At 41.8% G+C, this 10814-nt stretch overlaps 1 protein-coding gene across 2 annotated transcripts in view; it reads left to right on the forward strand.

Annotated features, from left to right (window-relative positions):
• The window catches only part of DGCR2 (DiGeorge syndrome critical region gene 2), a 51066-nt gene extending 40349 nt beyond the window's left edge, over window positions 1-10717 (forward strand). The window contains exons 8-11 of one of the 2 annotated variants that reach the window (XR_013925900.1): window positions 3766-3918; window positions 4600-4836; window positions 5609-6396; window positions 8865-10717. Coding sequence is in view for 1 of the 2 variants with exons in the window: in XM_080374550.1 (XP_080230676.1) it covers window positions 3766-3918; window positions 4600-4836; window positions 5609-5850 (632 nt within the window). In the remaining variant the exon portion in view is untranslated. Of the gene's footprint in view, window positions 1-3765; window positions 3919-4599; window positions 4837-5608; window positions 8041-8864 lie in introns of those variants that run through there. The other variant, XM_080374550.1, reaches the window with a different exon arrangement.
• Window positions 10718-10814: the final 97 nt, after the last annotated feature.

Below are 10814 nucleotides of genomic sequence, written 5' to 3' on the forward strand. Positions count from 1 at the left end.
ACTTGGAACTTACTGTGAGGGTGGTCAAATGCTGGAGCCGGTTGCTTGTGGAGTCTCCATCTGGGGGAGGATTTTCAGTGCCTGATTGGACTCTGTCCTGCGTGACCTGCTCTAGCCGACGCTGCTTGAGCAGGGGTTGGACTAGGTGATACCAGGACGACCCTTCCAACCGCAACTGTTCTGTGATACTGTTATTTCCTGGTATTTTGAAAGAACCTAATCTTATCTGAGTGCACTAAGGAACTATTGTTCTGAACTCTTAGGGAAAACGTGGAAGGTCAGAGGGTTCTTTCATTCCGTTTCAGAAAAGGGGTGCTTATTGGCTTCCAAAATTGCAGTCTTTCTGATCTGTCTCAACTACAGAAATTAAAGACCACTAGCTCCTCCTGGCTGTCACTCACATTTGTTCTGAGGGCTAAGCTTAACAGATGTTCATAGCTAGTATTGCAGGTTGGTCGGTGATAGAGTGGGGACAAAAGAGGAGTCTTCCTCCCACTCTTACAGCAGTTAAGAGTTTATCTTCACTTTTTTTATTTTCAGGAACAGTGTCAGCAAAGCATCATCCGGCAGACAGGATAAGATGACCTGGGATAACCTCATGCTTTAATCCTTGCTTGTTGCTGTGGGTCTTAACTGTTTCATGAATACTGATTTGAAGAGTGTGTTTTACCACATTCTTTCTGATCCTTAAGCTCTTCTTTCTCTACTGATGCTAAATAAAACTGTTTCATTATACTCTGGCCTGAAGTGTTCTGGTTTTTTTAGTAACTTAATTTTTGAGAGAAGAATCATCAAGCAGTTGTCAGACTTCCTTCATAATGAAGTTACTTCAGCTACTGATAAACACTGAAATTTTTAAATGAAGCATTTCGGTTTTCCTTCTGGGTGTTTATAAATGACTCTTCCAGATGGCAAAATTAATGAATTGCTTTCCTTAATCAGCATGTATTTATCTTTGTCCAATTCTTAACATATATCTTCTCTAAGCTCTGTTACAAGGAAAGAAAACAGTTTATTAATCAACAGTAAGTAAATTAATCACCCAAGGAGAGACTAGGGGGAAATAAATCCTGCTGTTGGGCTGGCAGGTAATCAGCTCTCGCAGTGTGAGTGGGTGAGCAATGATTATAAGTGGATAACAACTATTACTCAAGGACTTGGTAGCAGAGGAGTTTTTCAGTGGTAGGAGTAAGCTGGGCAATCACAGCTATACTCTTTTGCAAGATGCAACTATTTAGTTGAAGATAAATAGCAGAGGAAAATCTTTCCTGTAGTAATGCTGAAACCAAGGTAATCTGTCTATTGCTCTCTGTGGATGTGGTAGAAAATAATTTTTTCTGTGTGGCTCTTTTTTAGACAGACCTTCAACTCTTATTTGTGAAAAGGTAATAAAAGAAATAAAATACTTTTAAAAAGCTGATGGTGCACAAGCTTTTCTAGTGACTAAACTGGTGCAGTTGCAGGGTATTACTACTGGATTGAGTGTAAAACAGTCTTTCTGAAATAATCTGTTTGTATTTATGTGGGGTGGAGATCTGTGATGACTTACCTTGTTCTGCACAGGCTGAGTCTTTGTCCTTTTTTTTTTAATCTAGGACTTGACAGTAGTTTATCCAACTAAACAGGTTGGATGTTAGGAGCTCTCACAGGCTGGGACCAGTGTGATAGAGGCCCAAGGTGCCCCCAGAAGGTCCAAGAACTGCAGTTGTAGCTGATCTAAAGAGAATACATGGAAGTCAGACTTCCTGCCTACGAGATTGTGTCATGCTTGGCTGTGTGTATGTTTTACTTCACTCACTTTCTTTAGGGCAGTTACTAGCAGTAATTTGTGATGTTGATGGAGTCAGCATTGCCGTGAAATGGAGGAGGAATAACGGCAGGTCTGTGGCATTCAGGAGGGTGTGCTGGTTGGTGTGTGACTGCATCAGTTCAAGCTCTGACAGTAAGAGTTGCTAAAAGGTTGGACAGCACAGAGGCTTTTGTACGGCACAGCCAGATTTGAGAGGGTGTGATGTTCAAGCTCCATGCATGGTGCACTACTAAATGAATTTCTTGTTGCCAGGAATGCATTATGTAATAATACCAGCCTGTTAGCCATGTACTTTGCCGATGTATAAATGAGGTGTTTTTTTAATGTTACTAGCATTTGTAGCAAGCCAGTACTTAGAATTTTTGTAAGGTTTTTAGCTTGCTTTTGTAAGGGATCTTTGATACAGCTTTAGTGTCTGTTAGTGAAAGGAAAAGTATTGAGAGGAGAGGTGGCCAGGATCTGGCTGGCTGCTGTAGGGAGTGCAGTGGCACCACGGTGGCTGGGGAGAGGGGCTTGTGCCTGGTAGTGCCCGTGTCCTGTAGCAGTAGGTGACCAGGTTGTGCAGCCACTTCATCTGTTTCTTATCCACACCTGACCTGGGTGTGTGTCTCTTTCAGAGCTCTTTAACGGGAAACTGGTGCAAAGAACACAGCACAGTCATTTTTAGGTAATTTTTCTTTGTGTAGATGTGGTTTAAACCCAGCCAGCAGCTAAGTACCACACAACTACCCGCTACTCCCCACTCCCAGTGGGATGGGGAGGAGAACTGGGAAAAGGTAAACCCCATGGGTTGAGATAAGAACAGTTTAATACTTGAAACAAAGTAAAAATAATGAAGACAACAATGATAATTGTAATGAAGTGGAGAGGGAGAGAGAGGAATAAAATCCGAGGGGAAAAAAACCCCCAAGTGATGCACAATACAATTGCTCACCACCCGCTGATCGATGCCCAGCAAGTCCCTGAGCCGTGGTCAGCAGCCCCCCGCCAACTCCCCCCAGTTTCTGTACTGAGCACGATGTAAACATCGGTGTTATCAACGTTATTCTCATACTAAATCCAAAACACGGCATTGTACCAGCTACTCTGAAGAAAATTAGTTCAATCCCAGCAGTAACCAGGACGGTAGAGTGTCTGTATGTGCACTTGCTACTTAAGCATAACCAAGTGTGATTAGTTGAATTGTGAAAAATTAATACCTGTCACGTCTGGTACTGGTAGAACAGTGATAATTTGCAGTCGCAACAGCCTTCCAAGTGTGGATCTGGTTAGCAGTGGTATAGAGCTCTCAAAGTCCTAACCTCCTGCCTGTTTTGTGTTCTGCCACTTGCTTTCTATGTGATTCTAGGAAAATACTTAATTCCTGTTTACCTTAATCCCTTCAGTTCCTGAATGGTGATTATCATGTTGATTCAGCTTTTTAAGGTATTTTTAGTTCCTGTCACTTGATGGTGCTAACCAATGTACCAATGACACTGGAATTTAGATGACCAGATCTTGGTGATAATGACTAGAGATTTTTGTTGTTGATGTAAAAGTTAAGGTGTTCAGGAGTCAAGTAGGCATAGTGTGTAGATCTGCTGGTTCTTAGGCCTTTCCCATAGCTTCCAGGCTTGCTGTCCTCTTCAGTATAACATCATCAGTCATGCCAGGGAGACAAGTAGATATGCAAAATGCTGTTAACCTTTCCTTTTTCCTATTTTCAGAGACCTGAAGCCATCAGCACCTTGTCCCTTTTGCTGATTAAGATATTTTTAGAAATGTTTAGCTCTCCTTGGAATAAATAGCTAAATCACCTGATGATTCATCATTTTCTTACATTTTTGAAATACAGATAAATGTTAAATCAGGCTAATGAATCTTTACTCTGCGTTTCTCTCTGTTACTGACAGAACACCAAGAAAAATAGTCTTGAACAACAGTAACGGGCTTCTTTTGTATGTTTTATGTAACAGATGGCAACAGTTTGTTTGACTCAATGGCTGGTGGAATGCGTCTGATTGTTAGCTGCATTTCCTCCTTCCTCATCCTCTCTCTGCTGCTCTTCATGGTCCACCGGCTACGTCAGAGGCGGAGAGAGCGCATAGAGTCTTTGATTGGAGCAAATTGTAAGTAGCCTGTGTCTAATGCATCTTGATCTAAGTAGTGTATGTGCTTCAGAATAAAGAGAGCAGAAGAAATACAAATTTGTGGAAAATATCAGCATAAGTCTGGTTATAGGTTCTAGTCAGTACTACACCCGAACGTAGCTCTGTGCTGGCTGCTTGGAGCTGGTCATGGTTTGTGAAAGTTTTGGTTCTCTGAACCACTCCACATTCAAAGAGAACACTTGTATGTCAACACTTTTACCTTGTGCCTCATGCTCCTTGCTGACAGGTTGATGTATGTAAAGGTGAGAAACGTCACAGTCTTGCTTGACTGTGCCTGTGCGTGTGTCTTGGTAGGTTCTTCAGACTTGAACTTTTTTAGCCAATAATGGAAAAATATGTTTTGTTTGTATGTGGTACAAATCTGAAATATATTCTATGTGTGAATGATCCCCTTAGCTTGAAGAGGTTAGGATCAAATGTAGATGTGATGCAGGGCAAACAGGCTGGGAGCAGGAGGCCCTGGCTATTGTTGTGTAACCACAGTGAGCTTACTTGTGTAGGTTATGTAGACTTTTTTAGGTCTTCAGGAGACGTGAGTTCCTTGGGTGTGAAAAGTGGAGACAGGTGTTGAGATCTGCCTTAAACTGAAGAAGAGGAAAGCATGGGCTAAAGTCACTTTTTTTTCTTCTCTTGAAATAGTGCACCATTTTAACTTGGGCCGCAGGATGCCTGGTTTTGATTATGGTCCTGATGGTTTTGGAACTGGCCTTACTCCACTGCATCTTTCAGATGATGGGGAAGGTGGGGCATTTCACTTCCATGATCCACCTCCGCCCTATACTGCTTACAAGTATCCAGATATTCAACATCCAGATGACCCACCTCCTCCTTATGAGGCTTCTGTCAATCCAGACAGCATCCTTTGTTCCACTCCAGGTATGCAGGCAACAATTTCTCCTTTCTTCCTCTCTTTCTTTTTGGCTAGATGGTAGGTTGTTGGGTTTTCTTAAACTATAATCATGTGTTTCAGTGATTGTGATAGGAAAATATTTCACAATAAAATCTCCTATTTCTGCAAATGGAAAAGTCTTTTGTTAAAATATACCATTAAGCTTGGTTTTTCTCAAAGGTTCTTTGGATCGCCTAAATTACAAATGGAATCCACGCTGCAAGCACTTTAACTCGTATCTTGCCTGTTTTCAAGCCTTACCTTGGACGGGTTGCCTGGTTGCTTAGTTTCCACTACGCTGGTACCTTTTCTGGTCTTTTGGAGATTGGTATTAAAAAGTAGAACAAATGTCAAGTACAGGAGATTTAGAATAAAATACATCAAGCTGCTTCTCTCCTCCCCACTTCTCCCACCCACACCCCCCAAAAATTGACCAAAAATATCACTTTCTAATGATTCACCCAGTGCTCTTCAGTTTTGCAGCTGTGATAGTCACATACTGTAGAAATCATTCCAATTTGGGATTTTGTAGCAGCATATCTCACAAGATAAGTGAGCCTGATTAGTGCAAGTATCTTATTTATATATTGAAGTTTTATTTTTGCTGCATAGTTTTCTTTTGCAGTGTCATCTCTTTGTGCATTAATGCAAAACCAGGAAAAACTTGGAGCTTCCAGAAACACAGATAGTAAATCTATTTAGGAATGTGAATTGATAATGCTTCATGTTCTGATGCTGCTTGTTTTTTGTACTTTGCAGATGGAGTTCTTTCGCAGACTGTGCAAAGCAGTCCTCCATCACTAGGAAACTGTGACGTATCCCCACAGCTTACAGAGGGATCGCTTCCTCCCTCAGTTGGTCCTTCTCCAGTGGAGCTGGAAGACTCTGCTGACAGCAGCACCTTTCTTGTCCCTCCTGACACACCGCTAAATGAAAACACACCGGCAGAAACTCTTACGGGCAGCCGTCACAGCCACTGTTCTCTCAATACCATTGTATAAAGGAGTAAAAAGCTGATCACCAGTCAGAGTTCTAGCAACTGTTTGCACAGACAAACACTAATCCGTGGTTTGAACTTCAGAAGGAATCTCCACTTTGTTTTTTGAACACTGCTTTTTATGTTCTAGATTAGGATTGTGCCTCTCAATTTTTGGCTGTCGTTATTCATTCACTAATTGGTTTGTCCTGTAAATATGGATTGTATAACTGCTCTTTTTTTTCCATTGGCTATGGAAAAGAGTGCAGAGAATTCCTTTGACTTCTAAGGAGGTAAAAAGTATGGGTAGGGTGTTTTGTTTTGGTTTTTTTTCTTAACCCGAGAGGAAACAAAATTATACCAGAAGAAAGCTGCTTGGATTTGGCTGGATCCACTGGACCCAGGGAACAGACAATGGAAAAGGAGGGTGGGGGGCAGTCACCTTTCAATTGCTTTCTCTCACTTGAGTGCTGAACTTGGAAAAGGCAGAGAAGACGGAACTGCAGGGGAAGGGACTGGGGCCTGTTTTATGGAATGGGAACACTTGAGGAGCTAAAACACATGTCACCAAGTAAGAGTTACACGGTGTGAAACGTGTGTGTTTTGATCTGCCTTGCTGTTTCAGAACACCTTAGGGAGTGACGGATGAATGATCTACACAATATGTGACAAGTGGGTAGTAAGAAAACTAGGATTTGCAATTACAGTTATTTGTTGGTAGCTGCAAAATCTCATCGGGTAAACTTATGGCCCATAAAGAAAACTGGGTCTGTGTAACACTTGTGTCCCTCTGGTAGAATCCTCATATGTTTTAGGTAGTACTTTAGGGAAGAGATGGGGAGCAATTAACTTTGATGTAGTCTGACTTCACTAAATGAAGCCCCTGTTTGTTATAATCCCGTAAGGAAGATTAAGGTATTTTCTTTGTAGTTTAACTCCGTTCGTTAAGTTTAGTGAACAGTTGCACAAGATTGGCCTGGATAAAAGACCATTGTTCTTGCTTTACTTATTGCATGCTATATTTAGCATGTAAGTGTGTTCCCTCCATTTCACTTCTTTACAGTTCTGCAAATGCCATTTAAAAACAGTGATCAACACACAGTATACGTGCTGTTTAATTCTAACTGGACACTTGTTCCTTATCAGAGTCCCATAAATGGCCAACCCTATTGTAGGGATTTCCCCTGTGCCCCTCAATTTATCCAGGTCCCAGAAGGGGGGGTTATAATGAGATTGATGTACTTAAATGAATAAAGCAGTTTCCTTCAGTCTGATATGTCATCTTAAATTTCCCCCTCAGACTGAACTCTTTAAGTTAATTTGCAGATGGCAAAAAGATTACTTCACTCCCTCACTAAACCCAAAGTCAGGTACTGTTGGTTTTATGAGTGCAAAATAATCTTTACAGGTGATTTTAAGTTTGGATTTCAGTGTACAAATAATTTATCCTTTCCCTCTATCTTCCTTCTGCCTCTGCTTCTCCTTGACTTACTGTAGCAGTCAGCAGATGAGATGGATTATAAGGAATTTGTAAAGAATGCCCCTTGTGAGTAGTGTTCTGTTACCTTATGAAAGGTGCGAGCCTAGAGGGACAGGAAGAAAACACTGCATGGCGGGGGTGGGTATGTGATCTATTTTTCTAGTAATGATGAGAAATCAGACTTGTATGACAAATCCTAACCCACTGTTGTGGTTTCCCGGTGCAGCTGACTCTTTCCCCATTGAATATGCTGCTACTTTCTATTCTGTGTCTTGCCCATAGGCTTATACTGTACTTGGGGATTGGTCTGGACAATTCAGCTCCTTTTGCACAGAAAACTGTGAGGTTTGTTATTGAGGTCGTATCTGGTGTCGTGACATTCAGGCACTTGCAAACGATCTTGAATCCCTCGGAGAGCATGAATCACAGTTCTGGGGCGTGCTGCTGGCACATGAGTGGGAGAAAGCATGTTAGGAAGCCTCTCCGCCTGGAGCCGTACCACCACCCGCAGCCTGCTCTCTGGTGTGACTGGCTCCAACAGCAGTGGTACGAAACGAAAGGAGCAACTCTTCACCATGTGGGATCTTTTAGCGTCTCCTCCTCTGAGTTCAAGTCCTGGTCTAACGAAGTGGATGGATAGCAGTAGTCAGAACCATGCGTACAAATGATCGAGCATTTCTGAAGTATGAAAATAAAGCGGGTTTTGTGCATTTTTGAGCACATTCATACGTTTTATACATTGTATGTACTGATTTTTCTTTAGTTTTATAGGTACGAATGTGTGTGTGCGCGTGTGTGTGTTTCTGGGTGGCGAGATATATATATGTATACATACTGTAGATGGTAACCTTTGTGCTGCATCCAGCTGGATGAAGCTAAGCACTGGGATGTAAACTAGGCTCTTAGGGTTAATACTTCTCTCAAGCTGGCTACGCTCTGTTGTAGGACAGGCTGTGATAGTGTACACTTAAGTAGGATGCAAAGTCTATGCTACTACAATCTGTTCCTGAAAAATATTTTGTTAGAAGTGCAAAATAGAAAATTTGCAATTTCTTTTGAAGCCAGATGGAATATTTGTTCTTTGTAGTATCCTAGCGCAATAACAAAAGGCCTTTTGGCTTGGTTTAGTCTCTGAAGCTGTGTTTTCTGGCTGAGGTGAACAGATACCTTACCTCACACTTCTCCTAACACTGCGGGAATCTGTTCAATGTTTTTTTTTATTTTACTTTTGGTTCTGTAGTGAATTTTATTTGAAAATAAGCTCTGTTACAACTGGCAACTTCATGGTGGCTCCTGGTTGTAGCTATTCCAAATGGAGGCTTCTTTGTAGAAGCTTCAGTGTGATATTTCCCCCATTGCTTCTGAGCCTTTTCCACTTGTGTATTGGCACAGAGGCTGCTATTTTCTCTCCTTTTTTTCCCCATCCTCCTTCCTCTTAACTGTAAACAAGGGAAATTTTGCCTTGAACAGAGCAGCTCACTCAGTACAGCTCATTTACCTCTCGGTGAGCTTCTAATTTGGCAATAAAATTGTCTTTCTTTTTTCCCTTTTTAATGTAGCTTTTTCACATTGAGTACTCTCTCTTGAAGTAAGATCCTTTGTAGCAGAAAACGTCACAACTACTCAGACTTCTGGACCAACTGGGGAAGAGTTAAGTTTTCTTGACAGCGGTTGACTCCTCAGCAAACCTTCCTTGCCCTTGGCAAGGTGACTGGTAAGCAGTTTGTCCTGAGCACCAATTACAGAGAGTTGATGCTTGCCCAAGGAAGACTTTTCTGTTTTGATTGCCATTAGATTGATGAGATCTTTGGAGTTACTTTGTGCATTGATTCCCAGCCCCCCCGCTGTTCGCTTCTCTGGATGTTTTTCTTAACTACTGATGCATCCCAAATGTCCCTCCAGACTCAGCGAGGGAGGTGGCATTACCACATCATTCCCAGCAGCACGAGTGAGCAGCGAGTGCATTCCTCTAGGGATGTCCTTAACCACAGTTGTTGTGAAGTTGCAGCGCTCGCTTGTGTGCTGGGCTTGCACCTCCCGTTGAGGCCACAGACAAAACCACTCTTCAGATTCCCCATCCTTACAGTGTGCTGTGGTGCCATATTGAGGTCTCGGCTGTTCCTTCAAGAACAGCCCTAGATACTCGCTTCTGTTGTTGTTACCGGTGATACCTGTACAGTCTCACAGCAGCCTCTAATTTTTTTATGAGATGAGTTGTAGAGTGTTGTAATGTTAGAGGGACGGTGGGTTTCATTCTGTGCTAGAAAATCAAAACTGTCATTCAGATGTACAAAAATATTGTCTGCGTAGTGTTCAGTTGTGTCTAGTTTTGAGCCTCAGATTATTTCTTTACCCATTCATGGCAGGACACTGATCTAGAAGAATAATGAAGTGGGTGGAAATTTTTTTCTGAAGGCTTAATCTTACAGTCAGCGGGTGCTCTGCCTCCAGAGGTGTCGTGGGGTGATGGCCAGTTCGTGCATCTCAAGCTTCACTTGGGAAGAAAATCTTTTTGTGACCAGTAATTATTACCGTTCTTATCCCATCTAATGTTAAATGAATTTGAAGCTGTTTTTAAAGATGGTTTTATCTTTCAGATGTGGCTTTTCAGTGGCAAAGCACAGACAATGTTGTCTCATGCAATCCATAACATGTGTCTCTTCTTTTTTCAGTTGCTGAAACTTCTTTTTTCTTCCTAGCTAAGGAACATGCAATATACAGAAATTTCTTTTAAGTTTTCCTTGCAAGTTGGGAGCTGGACCCTAAAATTAGAGCAGATGAGTGTAGAGGAGGCGAATCAAAGTTCATACATTTGCTTCTGATGTTCCCAGGTTCCAAATGAAATAGGCGTTTCTTTGGAATAGATGCTTTCAGTGATAAAGATGTGCTTCCCCTAACAACAGTCTGCATTACCTGCCTGCTACGGTACGACATAGCTTTAATTTTCCAGTATTGTGCACCTTGAATGTTGAGTGGGTTGGAGTTGATGCCAGCAGAGATGCTGCATGCTCGGGCTACGTTCGTAGCCGTGCTGCACCATACCCTGACTGCTGGGCTGGAGGATGCCTGGGAGGCTGCGAGAGAGAATGAGACACTGCTTTTTACCTTCTCCTGGAAAATAATTTTAGCCAACACTGCATTTGCAGGCTTCTCCTTTGTAGTTGGTTTGTGACTGGACTTAACTGTGGCAGCGTATAAAAGATTTTGATATTCTGTGAAATACCATGTAGAATTTAAATTTGATACTATAATAATTCAGTCCCTGTGACACTGTTCGGGATTTTTTTTTTTGTTTGTTGTTTTGTTTTAACATCTTTCTTTGGGGTTGGCACTAATCTTTCTTTTTTTTTCTCAAGATGCTGTGAGAAACATTTCATCCAAATGCCAAATAAATTGTGTTCTGTAAGAGAAATGGCCTGTTCCAGTGTCTCCTGATTTCTGCATCAACGTGATTCCTCAGTGTTGTGAAGGAAGGTCCTGTTAAATCACAGTTCTGAGCTGTGATCTTT

Source organism: Falco punctatus (genome assembly GCF_963210335.1).
Source record: "Falco punctatus genome assembly, chromosome: 1".
Taxonomy (NCBI): Eukaryota; Metazoa; Chordata; class Aves; order Falconiformes; family Falconidae; genus Falco; species Falco punctatus.